The following is a 19,322-nucleotide window of genomic DNA, read 5'->3' on the forward strand; positions in this document are numbered from 1 at the left end:
AGAGATCATAAAAGAGGGAAAGGAACCCACATGTACAAAAATGTTTGTGACAGCCATTTTTATAGTGGTAAAAAAATGGAAACTGAGTGGATGCCCATCAGTTGGAGAATGGCTGAACAAGTTATGATATATGAATGTTATGAAATATTATTATTCTATAAGAAATGATCAGCAGGAAGAATCCTGGAGAGACTTCCATGAACTAATGCTAAGTGAAATGAGCAGAACCAGGAGATCATTATACATAGCAACAACAAGATTATATAAAGATCAATTCTGATAGACATAGCTCTTGTCAGCAATAGTCTTGTGATGAAGAAAGCCACTGTACCCAGTGATGTGGACTACAATATAGTATTTTCCTTCTTTTTGTTGTTTGTTTGCATTTTGTTTTTTCTCATTTTTTTTTCTTTTTGATCTGATTTTTCTGGCACAGCATGATATTTGTGGAAATATTGAGAGAGGAATCACACGGCTAACATATATTGGATCACTTGCTGACAGAGAAGAGCTAGGGGAAGGGAGGGAAAAATTAGAACATTTTAAAAATTGTTTTGTAGGGGTAAATGTCAAAAATTATCCATGTATATATTTTGAAAATAAAAAAACTTTTAAAAAAAGTGATCCCTGAAAAATCTTTTTTTTCCAAACTTTTCTCCCTCCCTTCACCCCAACCTCTCCCACAGACAACAAGTAATCCAATATAGGTTAAACATATGCAATTCTTCTAAACATATTTCTATATTTGTCATGTTGTGCGAGAAAAATCAGATCAAAAGGTGAAAGTAAAAAAAAATGAGAAAAATAAACAATAACAACAAGATAAAAATACTATGCATTGATTCACATTCATTCTCCATAGTTCTCTCTCTCTGGATGCGAATGACTCTTTCAATCACAAATCTATTGGATTTATTTATTTATTTGTTTGTTTGTTTGTTTGTTTATTTATTTTGCTTTGTGTTGAAAAGAACCAAGTCCTTGACAGTTGATGATTATATAATCTTGCTGTTTCTATGTACAGTGTTCTCTTGGCTTTACTCACTTCACTTAGCAACACCATGCAAGTCTTTCCAAGCTTTTCTGAAATCAGCCTTCTCATCTTTTCATATAGAACAATATTATTACATTACATTCATATTCAAAAACTTATTCAGCCATTTTCCAACTGATGAGTATCTGCTCACTTTCTAGTTCCTTACACTACAAAAAAGGCTGCTACAGACATTTTTTGCACATCTGGGTCCTTTTCCCTTTTTTGTGATCTCTTTGGGATATAGACCCAATAGAGACATTGAAGGATCAAAGGGTGTGCATAATTTGATAACCTTTTGGGCGTAGTTCCAAATTGCTCTCTGGAGTGGTTGGATCAATTCACAATTCCACCAACAATGGATTAGTTTTCCAGTTTTTCCACATCCCATTGAACAATTATCATTATCTTTTTCTGTTGCCTTAACAATCTGAAATAGTACCTTGGAATAATAGGCCAATAACTTTAAAATTCTCTGTCTTAGATCTACTTTCCATATCAGTTGTTTTTCTAATGAGTTATCACATTATTTTCTATTTTTTTCATTCTCTTCTTTTTTATTGTTTTTTTTATTTCTCCCAAATTTAATAGCTTCTACTTGCTCAAATCTAATTTTTAAGGAATTATTTTCCTCAGTGAGCTTTTAAGTACTTCCTTTTCCATTTGATAAATTTTGGTTTTTAAAGCATTGTTCTCATTAATTTTTTTGTACTTTCTTTTGTATCACTTTCATTTCTTTCCCCAATTTTTCTTCTACTTCTCTTACATGATTTTCAAAATCCCTTTTGATTTCTTCCGTGGCCTGAGATCAATTATATATCATAATGATAACTATGAGCTAAAGCAATGCTATTCAGAGTCCCATAAGCCAACAAATTTTATGATATGGATGAGAAAAGGCACATTTTTTATGGAAGTCCTTTTTCACATTCTCTGTTAATCACCACTGCTTAGATGAATTAGCATTCAATAAATGTTTTTGTAACCTACAGTGACCAAATATTGCAGATATGACCAATAATGCAGACATATCTAACTTTCCCAGAAACAAATTTATAACCCAAACAAAAGCAGTAGCATCCAAATTGAGATTATTTTATCATAAAGTGAAATTCCTCATCTTAAGTCTCCAGAATTGTCATGATGTACTTATATCAACTGGAACTTATATATGGACCTCTCTGAATAGATATCCAAAACCAAAATAACCTGGGGACCACCTCTATTTAGAGCTGCTCATGAGTTTTCTTGTGTATTTACTTTTGCTATCCTGTACAGACAGGATACTACAAAATTTATCTGTCTGCTTAGTGGGGAAACTGGGACTAGAATTCAAGCATTATATGGTTTTTCTACCATACTAGGATACCTCCTCTGGCTTAATCAGTGCAATATATACAAGTTTGGTTATTATCAAAGGCCATTGTGTCCTCAAGAACATTTTAAAATTGCACTTGCTTTGTTGTTCAGTCATTTCAGTCATTTCTGACTTCTCACGCCCTCATTTGGGGTTTTCATAGCAAAGACACCAGAAGGGTTTGCCATTTCCTTCTCCACCTCATTTTACATTGAGGAAACTGAGGCAAATAAGATACAGTGACTTGTCCAGTGTTACACAGCTGTTAACTGTCTGAGGACAGATTTGAACTCAGGAAGCAACTCCTGTAACTGGTACTCTATCAACTGTGTCACTTAGCTTCCTGATGCACTTGCTACTTTCAGTCTAAATGGATGGAAAAGTCAAAACAGCCATAAAGAACTGACCAACGTTTGCTCCGAGAAAGGAAGAATCACTCACTCTTCTTCAGTGGAAGGAGAACTCTGTCTGACTTTAAAGGATACATGAGGAATTAATCTATTTTCCAAGTCATCCAGATTGGAATGAGCTGAGCCATGATAAAGCTTCATCCCAATTAGACTGTGATCAAGAAGCAAATGTACTCCCATTGTCAACTGAGGCTTACAAATCTAAAGTGCTCCTTCTATATACAGTGCCTAAATAAAATTGAATTAATGTATTGCTTATAAGGGAAATTCCTGGATTATCTTCAAGTATAATTAAAAGATGAGATCTTTTTTGAAGTTTTTGTTGTCTTGAGTTGTTTTTTGTTTTTGTTTTTGTTTTTGTTTTTTTTGAGTAGTTTTTGATGACCTGATGCAAAGTCATCAAAGAGCAATTATGAATCAGAGAATGAGAAATTAGGACATGCGAAATCAAATGTGAGTAAAATTGTTGAATTAAAAAGTGTCCTTTCACTGACAAAGAGCAGCCTTTGGGAAGAAAGCCAAAACAGCTTTTCATACAACATGGCTACAAAGTGATGTACAAAAGTGCCCAGATGGCCCTCAAGTACCTTCAAGCCATAGTCCTATCTTTCCCTTTTTCAGAACTTTATTCCTTAGTCTTTATCATTCTCTTTCCATCCCTTTCCCAGTGCTCTGCATTCTGCCTTCTGACCCTCCAATTTGTCTGAAATGGCTCTCTCCAAAGCCACCAATAATATATTGTTAAATCCAAAGACCTCATTCTTCATGAATTCTCTTCATTATCTCACACAGTTTGTACCTCACTTATCCAATATACTCTCGCCCTTCTTGGTTTTTATGAAACTGCTTTTTCTTCTGCTCTCTTCCTATTGCTATGACTGATCCTGCCCAGAAGTGCTTGCCAGATTGCCATGCTTGTCTTGCCTGCTCTGTGTGGGTATGCTTCAGGGATCCATATTAAACCCCTTTTCTTCTTTCTAATGACTCTTGGTAACCTCATTAGCTGCTTCAGGTTTGACTCTGATTAGTTCTACACAGATGACTCCCAAATCCACAGATCCATCCCTTATTGTCTCCTAAGTCTCAAGCCCATATCTCTTGTTAATTCTTGTTGACTCTAGTTCCACAAAATATTTTGCATATGTCTCTTTCTCTTCATTCACATGTACAACATTATAGTCTGGTCCCTTATCACTTTTCACCTGGATTAACTGTAGTAGCCTCATAATTATGGCCTTTGTCTCCAATCTTTTTCCACTTCAGTACATTTTCCACATGGCTGCCAAACTGATATCATGACATCATAGGGCTGACTGCCACTTCCCTATTCAAGAAACTTCAGTGGTTGCATTAAACCTCTAGAATTAAATACAAACTACTCTACTTAGCATTTAAAGCCCATCACACAATCTGGCTTCAACCTTTTTTACAGGCTGATTACATAGTATTCCTCCTCATGTACTCAATGTTCCAGCCAAACTGGCTGCTCCCCATACATGACATTTCATCTCTAATCTCCAAATCTGCTTCTTTGCTCAGGCTGTCCCCTCCTGCCTAAAATGTTCTCCATTAAATTTTACCTCCTGAAATATGTAGCTCAGGAGCTACTTCCTATAACAGGTTTTTACTGGTTCCCCCAGTTGCTAATGATCTCCTAAACCCATAAATTTATATTGTATATAGGTTATATTTACTTAGCTGGATATAGATTATTGCTCTCCCTTCCCCCTTATTCTCCTAGCAGAATATTAGCTCCTTAAAGACAGAGATTTTTATTTTTGTATGAATCTCCAGCATCAAGCACAGTGCCTGAAACATACTCAACATGCAAAAAAATCCAAAGGATCTGATATGATGTAGCTCTTAGGAAGGATATAGCAATAATCCCTAAGGTTACCTGGCCTTGGGATTGATCTAAAAATAACATACTTCTATCTGATCAGGATGCTAATATTTCTGGCTGTCAGATAACAGCCTTTTGGTCTGTGATAATGGGGTTTCTGAGACTAATGAGCAACAATAATGATATGGTGCTTAAAGTTGATGCAGATGCAGAATAAAATTGGGTGTCTGCCACTTGACCTAAAATCAGGTCTTCAGGCCTGAAATCACACCTCTGGAAGGTTCCCTGTGAGCTCTACCTAGAGATTTATAGATAGAGCATGGGGTATGGATTCAGGAAAACGTGAATTCAAATTTGTCTCTTCTTCAGTTCAAAGCTGACCTCAGACATTTACTAGATTTGTGAACCTGGGCAAGTCACTTCACCCTGTTTGCCTCAGTTTCTACAACTGTAAAATGAGCTGGAGAAGGAAATAGCAATCCACTCTAGTATCTTTGTCAGGAAAACCCCAAATATGGTCAGGGAGGGTTGGAGATGACTAAAACTATTAAACAATAACAATACAAATCAAGGGCATTTTTGATGATTTTTGTTGAGGGAACAAATAGACTTTCACAAGTGATATTCAATAATGGAACCCAATTTTTTAAACATTTTCTAACTAAATTAAAGATATGGAGAATTTAAGATCCCACTCTTACTCTTTATTGACTGAAAAATCATTTGGTTTGGCAGAGTAAAATGTTGGCTTTTTCAACAAGACATGTCTAATCCATGAAACAAAATAATTCAGGATTACTTGAAAGATATAACAACAGAAAATCCTGTTCAATGATGCTTTGATCATAAACATCAATCAAAACATAAAAGAAGGACATATATTCTTGCTAAAGGTGGCTGCTACTGTGATGGAAAGGATGTAGGTCCAAATTAAAGAAGGAGTGTGGATGGCGAGGTCTTCTAGCTTGCTCCTATTTCTAAATGATATTATATGGGTTCCATCAAGCTTAGAATATTGAAGAATTTTCTAGAAAACATCTATAACTACTCAAAAGAGTTTAGCCTGATTGTCCACTCATGAAAGACTAGGTGGATGAAGAATATCTTTGCTTAGGTTATAACTTGTATTTCTACAGACAACCTATTGACCTTTTCCCTTAGAATGCATATTAGGTAGAAACAGTAGGGATGGACCCTGAGTGAAGCCAGAATTGAACAGGAAGGAATCAGTTCTTGGTCTGCAGGAAAATGAAAATTTTCCTTAATTACAAGATTTCCAGGGGAAGAAAGGTCCATCTTTTTAATAATACTATTTTACTAGTGTTACTGCATAGCAGGAGATAAGAGCTATTTGAAGAATTAAAATTGACTATCAATTGGGGAAGAAATGGAGAGACACTTGATAACTATAAGCAATATATAACCCATGACACTGCAACATATAATCCTTGAGAAATTTCAAGGCAGAAAAGGAGTAAATGATATCATTAAAGATAGAAAGAGAAGATGGGTCGATAATGTGGTTAAAGATGAGGAATTACAGGTAGATAGCCAGAGATATTTTCAAGATGTCTGAAGAAATTGAGGAAGGTCTCAGCACAATGGATAGACCTTCCATGGAGAATTTATATAAGAATATGGAGAAAGAGCAGAGGAGGAAGGAAACAAGCATTTATTAAGCACCTACTATGTTCCAGGCACTGGACTAAGTATGGGATGGGTTAGTATAGATGTGTTGTGAACTATAGTGATGGAGGAAACTTACAGATCAATGAGATCACAGATGTATTTGAGGACCAAGCTCTCATTATTAAAATTTATATCTCCTCTGCAAGCATTTCCAAGATTATGATATAAGATGATGGTTCCATTATTTTTGATATCGAAGAGTCTGATAAAAACCTTAACAGTTCTTGGCAGCATAGGGAAAATAGCAGAAACTTGTCCAAATAGGTTAAAAATGATCTCTACTCTTATCAAATATCTCAGGTAGAATATGATATTGAATGACTTAAGAAATGTATTTTTTAAAGTAATTGGTTGAGCTAAATTCTTCATATGACTAAGGTACAATTCTACCAAGTAGTAGGATACTGGGAAAATTTTGGTGTGGATATAGGGCAAAGGTATCAAATGTGCGAATAAGCTTTGACATTCAGAGGGAAAATAATCTCCAAAGGTGTTGTTTGTTCTCTGGGCTGTTTTGGCTGGATGATAGAAAAATAAGCAGGGTATTCCAAAATTCTATTCAAATCTAAAACCACATTAAGACTTTTGTTATTGGTGGCTCAAATTCCCAAATTCTGGGTTTATAGGAACTAGATTCACTCTCAGGACCTACTTCAATATTGTTCCCTTTGATTTGTGTCACCACCCAGAATTTCCCTAAGAACTCAAAATCTGTTTAATTTTATCCCTACCCATATTTCCTTTGAAAATATCAGAATATATCTCCTGTCTAGGTCTTCAATGATGTGGGCAAAAGAATCCCAGTGCCTATGTGAGCATTCAAGCTAACAGTATCTAATTTACAGTAACCCTTGTTTAACCTCAGAGAAAAGGCAAAATATAATAAGTGTCAAAGAAGATTTATGGAAAGAAGCCTATTACTTCACAACCATTCACTAGTGAAAAATCAGCAAAACTTAGTAGAATGCTCTAGTTTTTGAGTCAGAAGAACTGATTTCAAATCTTAATTTCTGTTTCGATTAACTGTACAAACTTGGACAAATCATAACTTCTCTGTGCCTAGTTTGTTCATCTATAAAATGAGAGAATTGGACTATGTGATTTCTTTGTCTAAATTTTATTATGATTCTGTGGTGAGTCAAAAATTTAAGTTTCCATTATATATAGTCACCCAATATTCTCTTATCCAAATAGATTTGAAGTTCATTACTTTGTCCTATAACTTTGTCTATTAATAATTTGAATAATTAAAATAATATTTTGAATATTACTAAACTATTTGAATAATAACTAAATTGAAGTATTCATTTGCAAATTCAAAATAATACCTACAATTTATATGGCACTTTGAGGTTTCTAAATTTCTTTACAAATATTATCTCATTTTATCTTCTTGACGCCTCTGAGAAGTAGGTACTATTGTTTTTTCCATTTTACATGTGGGGAAATTGAGGCATACAGGGATTAAGTGACTTATATAAGGTCATACCGTTAATATGTTTCTAATGATGGATTTATACTCTATACTTCCTGACTTCAATGTTCTTTTGACTACATCATCTAGCTGCTGAATCTTAATCTACAGTAGATAGGCATCTTTTAAAAGTCAGTCTGTTCTATGCGGTTTTTTAGGACTAAATAGATCTCCCAGAGAGACTGAAAGAATTAGTCATTAATATCAAACGTTCTTTCCTTTGGTATTTTTAGAAATGTGAAAGTCTTGCAAAGGGACCTCTATTCACTCTCTCCCCTGCTGATTACAGTTCCTAGTTTGCCCAAACTTATATTCACGGTTGCCGAATAATAAGTGTGATTGGCAATGGAAAATTAATGACTATTATGTAAGTTGTTTGTTGTCATTGTTATAGTTATATGAATCCTGATTTTTTTTTATTTTCAGAGCTTGACAATGGACTAATCAAATTTGAACATGAAAAATTCACTAGAAAAGCTGTTTTAACTTTATTATTATTAATAAGTAATAGCTTTTGCCTTAGTATTATGTTATATTCAATGTCTTCTTCAATTGTTAGCATTCCACCCTATTTTATTTCACAGTTGAATTTAATTAATATACAGGAAGTATATTGATTTGAATTTGTTTAAATTCATAAATCTTATTTCTTTGCTCAAGTCAACAAGTGTTTTTTTAAATATTTGCTCTGTGACACTGTGCTAAGTATTTGGGGATATAAAGAAAGGCTAAAATATGGTCCCTGCCCTTAAGGAGCTTACCTTCTAATAAGGGAGACAACATGCAAACAACTATATACATAACAGATATGTAATATAGATGAAAAGTAATCTCGGAGAGAATGCCATTTCCTATGGTCCATGGGATCACAAAGAGTTAAACATGACTGAAAGACTGAAGAACAACGACAAAATTTTAGAAGGGAGCCATTAACTGTGAGGGTAGGGAGAATTGCAGAAAAAGGCTTCTTTAAGATGGAATCTGAGATGAGACTTGAAAAAAGCCAGAGAAACTAGGAGACTTCTTTTTCTTCTGAAGGATGAAAATTTATTCCCTTTAATTAATTAAGGAATAGGTTTACCTGCAATCATCTTCTGGCAAAGATTAAAATCTATTGTAACATATGCCCTATATGCAGCAGGCATCTGATATCACATGCATAGTCAATAGCCACATCTTCAGCATCTGAGCTATTCTAGGGACTGCCTCTGCTTTCGCTATAGACTCTACTTGCTCTTCCTGACTCAAGACTTTTTCAACCAGAATCAACAGCACTAGCCAGACACTATCTGGCCACTATTGACTACCCTTATCCCTGGCTTGGATCAATGTACCTCACATAGAAAACATTTAAGAAAGCCCAAACTGAAATGAAGAACAAAAACATGCTTTTTCTTTAAACATACAAAATACTTAATAATAATAATAATAATTCTTCCTTTTATATTGTAATTTTGGGGAAGGATTTTTCACTGATGACATATATTTATGTTTACAATTAAAATATTAAATCTTGCTGTGTTATCCAACTTTATTTTATGTGGAAAATTTTCAGAGTCTCTGAGAGAGATCTAAGAATACTATATGTCCTTTCTAGCAATCTTGGGTCTCAGGTTTTCAATGGGAAACCTGAGGCCTGGACTTCTAACATTACATTATGAATGGTATCTCATAACCTGGACACTTGATATGATTATTAGTTCCCCTGAATCAAAAAAGTGGAACATCTGTCTAAATTACATTTGAAATTTATTTGATACACTAGCTCAGAGATCTTAACCTTTTTTTGAATCATGAACCATTTTGGAAGCCTAGTAGAGTCTATGGACCCCTTCTCAGAGTAATGTTTTTAAATGTAGTAAATAGGATTACCATGGAGACCAGTTATATTGAAATATTGAAATTTAAATATATTGATTTGTCAAAATATTTTTTAAAACTTCACAGACCCAAGATTAGAAATTTATGATCGAATTCATATGGAAAGCTAAGAAATAAACATTTCTTTGTTGTCAAGGCCCCAGGTATTTTCACATGTAGAAAGAAGGGTTTAATAAAGTATCAAGGAAATCACTATTGTTGACAATGTGACTAGAAGTAATCATTTCCCAACCTTTTAGTGTTCAAAGTGTTCAAAGATTTCAGGCAGCACTCAACATAACCTAAAGCAAAAGATTTTTTCCCAGGGACAACTTAACAGAATATAAACATCAATTGAAGTAATCTATCACTTTAGAGCTGCACTGTCTGCTATAGTTCTCCCTCTGGGTTCAAACTGGCCTAAGTTCTCCCTGTTTTTATGTGCTGCTCACCTGCTTGTGTAAGCAATTGCACCTCCCACACTTGTAATAATGCACTGGATGGTTAAGAAGATCTGGTACTTTTTAAAGGTTAACCTAAAAGTCTTGGATAAAATCTTAATACTTTAAATACAATTTAGATGGAAACTTCAGTATGTGTTCTACTTTTATGTTAGATAAGTATAATACAAATGTCAGAACACAGTATGTTTTGCTAGTAGACAAGTTATATAAAATAAAAGTACAATAGACATTTGCCCCTCAGAACAAGTCTAGAGTTTCATATGACATCTAAGGAAATTAGATGGCAATGTTTTTGATCATGATGATAAAAATATCAAAAATTGATATTGTGCCCAAACTATCTTAGGTTAATGGAAGATGGTCCCAGAAGAAAGGGATTGATAGTCTTAGTCACCAGATTCAGATTGTCCATAGTAGCAGAGGCAAGTATAACTATAGATTCAGAAGGGAGAAGACATGGTCTGATTCTAGCATAAAAACTCAATTCAGAAAATGAAGTTGGAGATATAAATATGTAGAAGAAAATACTCCAACCAACAAAGAAATAATATGGGTAAAGAGAAGCCCATAAGGTGAAATGAAAAGAAAAAAATAACTTCACAAGTACAAGAGGGACCTCAGAGAAAAGAAGGTTTGATCACAAAGATTCCAAAACTAGAACCTAGAAAAAAAAATGAAAGCAAAGTGATAAGTGAAATCAGGAGGAAAAAAAACTAGAAGAATTAATGACTTAGAGGATGGAAAACCTTACCCCAAGAGAGATGATTCATGAAAAATAAAATGGAGCAAAAAATAATTCAGTGATTTCACAAGACAGTAAGAAATATTAGAACCAAGTGAAAATGATTGGGAAAAAAAATGTTTACAAGGTAGAGTGGCTTACTACTGTTGTTTGGCTTTCATTCTCAGAGAGGACCATAACATGCAAGTGAATCAGATCTAAGCAAGCAAAGCCTGTGCAAAGACACCAGCCTCATTTTCTTCTCAGGAACCATCTGGGGCCCATGGCCAGATATAGATCAGGACAATTGGAGTTGGCTGTGGATACAGTGGCAGGACCTTAGCCTTTTTAAGCTAAGATCTTTAATAGATTCAGTCTGACTGAAGCCACCCAGTTAGTGATTAAGGCTAAGTAACAAATAAGGCAGAGAATGACCTCTTTTACCTAGGCAAAAAATACATACATATATATATATATATATATATATATATATATATATATAATATATATATATAATATATATATAATATATGTATATATAAATATATATGTATATATAAATATATATGTATATATAAATATATATGTATATATAAATATATATAAATTATATATGTATATATAATATATGTATATATAAATATATATGTATATATAAATTATATATGTATATATAAATATATATATATAATATATGTATATATATACATATATATACAAATATATATAAATATATATATATATATTTGTGTGTGTGTGTGTGTGTGTGTGTGTGTGTGTATTAATCTGAGAAGGGAAGAATCTCTGGGTTTCTTGCTCAAACAGAAACAAATTGCTATTTACATGTATTCTGAGCCAATCAGGGCTCAGACAATAACCAAATGGGACTTGGGTCAGTTTTATTGTTAGTCAATCAATGAGAACTAGAGTGATTTTGGTTTAAGACATGGTGCTAGCCTGTAAATCCCAAGATATCTTGCAAGATTTCAGTGTTATCAACTCAACCTACGCTCTCACCTCTACCATTTGGTTGAGGGGAGCAGAGAATCAATAGATGAATCTAAAGAATTGGATGCTTAATAGATGGTAGCAAAGAGCAGATAAGTAAGTACAACAACTAGCATAAACTCTGGAGAAGATGGGAATAAATAACATTACTAAATGGTGATAACAAGATGATAACATCATTAAAGGGCATTAGAAGCCTTGCACATAGGAGATAAGAAGTTCCTTGGCTATGTATATCCTATGGCCATACATCTCTCCTTAGCATAGCCTCTCCATACATATTCTCTGCTTTTGTTCTCTTATTGGTGTAATGTTACATTTGAGAGCTTATTCCCTAAGTATACATGAAGGGAACTCTTATTTTCCCTTTATTTTCTTTGTTGTTTGATTATATATTTTTATATTAATAGCTTTTTATTTTTCAAAATATATGCAAGATAGTTTTCAACATTCACCTTTGCAAAACCTTGTGTTACAATTTTTTCTCCTCACCTTCCCCTCCCCTGAACTGGAAATAATCCAATATAGATTAAACATGTATAATTCTTCTAAACATATTTCCTCATTTATCATTCCAGCTCATTTTACAGACTAGGAAATTAAGGTAGAGTTAAGTAACTTGCCCAAAGTCACAAAGCTAGTACTGGGCTGAATTTGAACTCAAGAAGTCTTCCTGATTTCAAGTCTAGTGCTTATAGTCCACTGTACCACAGGATATTTATGTCTGGTTTCTTTTTCTCACTTCAACTTCAAATTGATTCAGAGGGTAGATAATTATTAGTGAGGCTTGTGGCCTATTGTAGATTTTGACAAAATTTTTTGTTCTGCCAAATACAAGATTATCAAATGTTTCTTAGAGCTAACTCAATAGTCTTTTCCCCAGGCAATCTTTGCTGCACCTTTATTGAGTTTTACTGTATTTCTACTCAATCAGAGCTCTGGCCTTGAATCCTGGACCTCTGGATGAGGGAGTACATATGATTTCACCTACTCCTACTTTGGATAAAGTAGTAGGAAGTCTGCCCTGGACCAGACCATGTAGCAGCATCCTTCATCTCTGTCTTGGACATTTTTCCAAGTTCCAGGTCCTTGGAATTCTTGACCTTGTGGGTTTACCTGAAGCATATCAATTATATGAACATTAAGTCTGATTTTACCCTTCAAAATTTCATTGGCAATTCTCAGTTAGCATCTGGACCTAGTTTCAATGGGTTTATGTGGTCTTGTTGACAGATGCATTCCTTCCAAGGAGCCTGTCTGTACCACATCAGCTTCTTCCAGTGGCCAGAAGTAGGTTCAGAGAGTTTGAATTCCTTTTGAAGTCATATCTCAAGTTACTGTTTTCTGGCTGAGAGATAACTTCAGCCCAAGGCTCATGAACATGGCAGAGATCAAACCATTCTCAACTCAGATTATTCATTCTTCCCATTTCTCTCATTCCCACAGAGGAACTACAGTTTCAATGTATTATTAAACCTATTTTACACTTAGAATGATAGCAAGAAAACATTTCCAGCAAATGGAAGAATGAAATGAATTAAAAGGCATTAAAAGGCAAAGCTGGGATTTGAACCCAGTATTCTTTCAATCTTACCATCCATTTAATCATACCACTTTTACACTCTTACCATAATATTGGCACCCTAAGGAGTGCCTTCACACATGTAATCCTTCAACAAATGAAATTAAGGCTTCATTTCTTAAAGTCTGGCATATTATCCTGAAAACAAGGGAACAATAAGGACCTTGTGCTGATTGTAAGCTTTTTACATCTTAACAGGATTTGAATGAAAACACCACTGCAGTGTATCTATGAGGTCTAACTCTCAACTAACCAGTGACTAGCACTTAATAAGTGATTGATAAATGTTTGATGACTGGCTGTCAAAGAATTAAAACCAAACTGGATAGTCAAGCAGACTGAGTTGGTTCTTGGGAAATAAGGGGGAGAGCTGGTATTGAGCAAAGGAAACAGTAGCAAGATTTAATAAAGGTAAAAGGCAGCCACAGATGAGAGGGCAACATTTTACAACTTAAGGGAGTCAGAGGTATAGAAAAGAAACAAGGTTCCTCACAGTAAGGGTCAGTACTACAAAGTTTTCTTGGAGCCAAGCCTAGAGGAAGTCAGGAGAGGTCATTCATGATTGCTCCAACAAGTCTCTTAGCTGCTGCTACCTTTAAGGCTGGTGTTTCTGATCTGTCAGCTTAGCTCCATCAAGCCTGGCCAATGTAATACAAATGTAAAAGGTCTCCTTTCATTTCTAGCCAGTTTCTATGGTTAGAGTGCTGGTTTAGGCAAAGGGACAGAAAAAACAGTGTTAATTCTTCAGAGACGCAGAACCTGGCCCTTCAGCCTCTTCTTCATCACTGGCACTACCTGCTGGAGCTACCTCAGGTACCTTGTTACAGCATGAACATCATCAGGCTGTCCTGTGATTCTGCTGAGAGATTTTCTGGTGACCTTGTAATTCCCTGTCATATATCATAGAGAATCACTTCAGTTCACACTGAACTTGTCTCCCACACTCTCCAGGACTCTGAAATAGTGCAATAACAGCAAATAAAAATGCTGACATACTAACCACAGAGTAGCACTTCTGGTCAGGGCACACACATTGTGAAGTCCATAGCCGCAGATTGCTTGTTCATGTTTAAAAAGATTTTGAAGCAAAAAACCAGACCAGTTCAAACCCATTGTACACTTGTAAAACTGCCTCCCAATTAATAAGTTTCATCATCTCTTTCCAAATCCACTGAAAAATATACCAATGGGGTGCTGCTATTATAGACTTATGACACTTTTTTATAGACTTGAGAAGAAGCTGTCTAGCAGCTAAGTGATGCAGTAGATAGAAAGCTGGACCTGGAGTCAGGAAGAGATTCAGTCATTTTTCAGTCATGTATGATCCTTTGTGATCCCTTTTGGGGTTTTCTTGACAAAGACACTCTTATCTTTGGTGGGCCATTTCTTTCTCCAGCTCATTTTACAGATGAAGAAACAGAGTTAAGTGACTTGTACAAGTTCAGGTCAGCTTTGAACTGAGGAAGATGAGTCTTCCTGATTCCAGGCCTGGCACTCTATCTACTTGGCCACTTAGCTGCCTCCAGGATGATAAATGCAATTTCAGACACTAGCAGGATAACCCTGGGCAAGTAATTTAATTTCTGGAATAATGAGTTTCCTCACTTTTAAAATGAAGATAATAATAGCACCTAACACACAGGGTTGTTAAGTGAGATAATGCCTGCAAAGTGCTTTGCAAACCTCAAAGCAAAATATAAATACTAATGGAAGCAGAAAAAGGAAAAGGAGAAGGAGGTTAAAGACATCTACAACAATTGAAAGACTTCATTTAGAATCAGAGACCTCAGTGTCAATACCAATTCTGACACTTTTTAAGTATCTGACTAGGGTGAAGTTACACAGCTTCCCTGAGCCTCAGTTTCCTCATCTGTAAAATTGAAAAAAATACTAACAACTTATCTTTCAAAATCGTTGGGAGAAAAGAACTTTATGTATTTACAATTGAAGTATTTACAAAAATGGGACCTATTGCTATTAAGTAATGAGACTGATATCACTGAGAAGAGAGGTTAAATAACACCAAAAAAAGGATTTAAATTATGACCCATTATAGCAAGGGTGGGTGAATATTAAAATGAATTTACAGATGATTAAGGAATTGCTTTTTCTGGTCATTCTTAAGAACAATAAAATATTCTGACTGGCAGTTGTGGGGAGTTCCTCTGATTACAGAGATCTTTCTTTATCATTAACTAATTTTGTGATTAGCTAACTTCTACGTGTTCCATTCAGACACTTTGAAAAAAGTTATGAAATATTATATAATTCCTAATGTTGCTAATGTTTAGGCAGCTAACTAGTGCAATGAATAGAATACCAAGCATTGAGTCATGAGAACCTAATTTCATTTCTAGCCTCTGATCCTTTCTAGCTGTGTGACCAAGTCATTTAACTTCATTTCTCTCAGTATCTTGTAGGGTTATAAGAATCAAAAGAGATAATATTTGTAAAAGGCATTTAGCACAATGCTTAGCACAGAGTTGGCACAAATGCCAGTCATTATTATTACAACAGAAATTCCCAAAGACAGAGATGTTGATGACATTTTTTGTTAAGGAGTAAGCACCATAATAGTCTTGTGTGGTGAATTCTTATCATCAGTCAACCCACTAGTACCAATTAAAATGAGATTTTATATATACATATATATATGTATATACATATATATACACGTGTGTGTGTGTGCGCGCGCGCGTATAATATAAAAACACTTCATACCCTTTAAAATGCTATATAAATGGTAGCTATCATTTTTTCTTATCCTAGAATTTGTACTGTTTGAGGGGATAGACTTACCTTGGTATAATATGGTTTGCAAGAAAGAACAGTATATAATCAATGAAACAAAATGACTCATCTTGAAATGCTTTTACCTCAGTATATTGGCTGTGGCTTTCCTTTCTTGGGGTAGAAGGTCTGGGTCTCTCAATACTTCCTCCAGCAAATTTAGGACATTCATCTTTAGTTCATTGTTGAGTTCAAAATCCTACAAAATAAAAATAATTTGAGTCGAAGAGTTGAAGATTCAAAATGTGTCAAACCATGTGTCACCATTTTCCAGGTTACATTCCTACATAACAATTGGGCCTTGATTTATCCAGGTTATTATATTTTGAAATACTCTGTATGTGATAAAAGGATCTGTTAAACTCAGCTATGGCATTATATTTGATTCTGCCATTGGAAAATGATAGATAAAGTAACCAATTCAATTCAATAAACAAATATTAAGTGCCTTATACATTTAACAAAATAAATAACATATACAATAATAATGTTCTGGGTAATAATAATAATAATAATAGGAAAATGTATGAAGATAAGTTTGCATTTATTGGTCCATTGGTACTTATTAAGCACCTTCTCGTGCCAGGCACTATGTTAGACATCATATTTTATTTATTTTTTGGTGCGAGAATACACAAAGAAGAATGAGACATGCATGATTCCTACACTCATGGAATATATGGTCTAGTTGACTACAACTATAGAGCTGCCTTTTCATAGGAAAAAGAAATACAGTTGTGACAGTTTAGATTTATTTTCCTTGAATATGTTTGATTATATGCTGTTCTTAGCTTAAAGGTGAATTTTTTGTTATTTAAAATGATGTAAAAGCAATTTCTAGCATATGTAACTACATGTTTATGGATGAAAGAGCCCAAATAACTAAAAGAAAAAAAATTCAGCGTATTCTTGGCCTTGCAGAAACTGACCTACTTTTCAAATTCTCCATCTCTATAAATGTCTTTCATCATTTGATTAATTCCTGTCATTACCATGAGCTCACATATCAGTCTGACCTTGGTTTTGGGGGTTACATAATGATGAGTTTTAAACACTCTACACATCCATTTCACAATTCAGTGTCTGTTACCTTATGTATGAAAGGCACAGGGCACACTGAGTACCGAGAAAGGGCATAACAAGGTAGCACTGACCACTGTGACTCAGCCATTCATTTCTATTTCTTCTATGCACTGAAGAGGAGGAAAAGTAAAACACTTTTATTGTTATTTTCTCTATTTTTTTCCTTTTCAAGGTAGAATGGTTTGAAAGAAGTTTAACCTCCAAAGTCCTTACTTAGCATGTCCTAATGATAACACTCAAAGTCATGTTACACTTTACAGGTTGCAATACACCTTCCCCATAACATTCCACTCCAAAAGAGGGTTTTTTCCTACTATATATTCCTTCCACAACATATACTTCACATAATCTGCCTTTCTATCAAAGATTCTCATAGCATTTAGGAGCCATTTTTCTTTGTGCTAGCTGATAGGTTAATTTAACATTCAAGTTTTCAAGTACTTATACATTTAATAGTATAATTAATCTGGTTAAAGCAGAAAAGGCAGTACCTGGAATATAGTATAGTGGATAGAGCACTATTTTGGTTTGAAACTAATTGTGTGAGGATGAGCTGAGTTATTTAACTTCTCATAACCTCTATAAAAATGGAAATAGGCCTTTGTAGACAGCTTCAAGAACAATTCTATCCCTCTGTATCAATTGCAAGAAATGATGAAAGGAATGGTTTTAGGGAAACCTGGGAAGAATTATAAGAACTGATGCAGAGTGAAGGGAGCAAAACCAAGAAAACAGTTCATACAATGATAATTCTGTAAAGACAATTTTGAAAGACTTAAGAATTCTATTCAATGCAATGACCAACCATGGATTTTAGAGTACCAATAATGAAACATACCATCTGTCTCCTGTCAAATAGATAATATACTCAAAATGCAGAACAAGACATACATTTTTGGACATACCAATGTGAGATTTTGTTTGTTTGAATGTGTATTTGTTGCAAGAATTTTGTTTTTTTCCTTTTCCTTTTCAATTTGGAGAGGAAAAAAGGAAAATGAAAATTAGAAATAAGGAAGGATACCTCTGAAAGAGAGAGAAAGACACAGAGATAGAGAAGAAAACAGAAGGGAAGCCCCAAAAGAATTACAGACAAGTAGAATAGTTTGAAAAATTTTTGTTGTAGTTTTAAATATTTAAAAAAGAAAAGTAAGTATCACATAAAAGAAATTCATGGTTCATATACAATCTGCTGTATTCCATAACATGTAGAGAAATTTTATTTGTTGTTTATTAAGTTCTGAATAAAGAAAAATGGAGAAAAATTCCATCCTTTAAGTGGAATAGAAGAAACAAGGAGAATTGTTATTCTGGATCTGATTCTGAATGATGAAGAAAGACTGATGATTGAAATAGAGATGATAAGATAGAAGGCAAAATTATATTGGGAGCAAATATGATCCAAAGAGGAAAAGACCCCCTAAATTGGGTGACATTAATTAACTATTCAAATCTTATTTTGCTTCTTTTTCTTCCAGAGAGAATATTGCTTTGGAATCAGAAGAAAAGAAGAAAGATAATTACTAATAAAGAAAAACCTCTAAGAGACTAATGGTTAAGCAGCCTCTAGCAGACTTTAATGAGCTTAAGTAACCAAGCCTGGACAAACTATATCCTAGGATACTGAGAGAACAATAAAGAAATATTCAATTCAACATGCTTTGTTGTAATGCTATAGCAACTACAAAATAAAAAATAATCATCACTGTCAGGTAGGAAAAAGGTTGCCTTATCTCAGTTAAAATTAGAATATTAATAATATATGTGGCTAATATTTTTGTATTTATCTAGAATTTATAACCTTGGCTGCATGTACCTTTCCACTGTTTATTTCTAGTGACCTGTGAGCTCTGCTCACCACTCATTCTTGAAGAAAGAAAATGCATCCCATGAGAACTGGTTCTTTGGATAGAAATACGAGACTGCAGAAGGCACACTTGATGATTTAGTATGTCAATGTAAAAATTCAAAAACCAGCTTTTTTTGAGGTACATCAGCAAAAGATTCC

The 19,322-nt window shown here is 34.3% G+C and overlaps 1 protein-coding gene across 5 annotated transcripts in view; it reads right to left on the reverse strand.

Annotated features, from left to right (window-relative positions):
* RASGRF2 (Ras protein specific guanine nucleotide releasing factor 2) overlaps positions 1 to 19,322 on the reverse strand; it is a 321,033-nt gene that overhangs the window by 29,369 nt on the left and 272,342 nt on the right. For all 5 annotated transcript variants that reach the window (XM_074282189.1, XM_074282188.1, XM_074282187.1 and 2 more), the window contains one exon: positions 16,318 to 16,430. In XM_074282189.1, coding sequence (XP_074138290.1) covers positions 16,318 to 16,430 — 113 coding nt within the window. The remainder of the gene's footprint in view (positions 1 to 16,317; positions 16,431 to 19,322) is intronic.

The sequence above is a fragment of the Sminthopsis crassicaudata genome, chromosome 1 (genome assembly GCF_048593235.1).
Source record: "Sminthopsis crassicaudata isolate SCR6 chromosome 1, ASM4859323v1, whole genome shotgun sequence".
NCBI classification, from domain to species: Eukaryota; Metazoa; Chordata; class Mammalia; order Dasyuromorphia; family Dasyuridae; genus Sminthopsis; species Sminthopsis crassicaudata.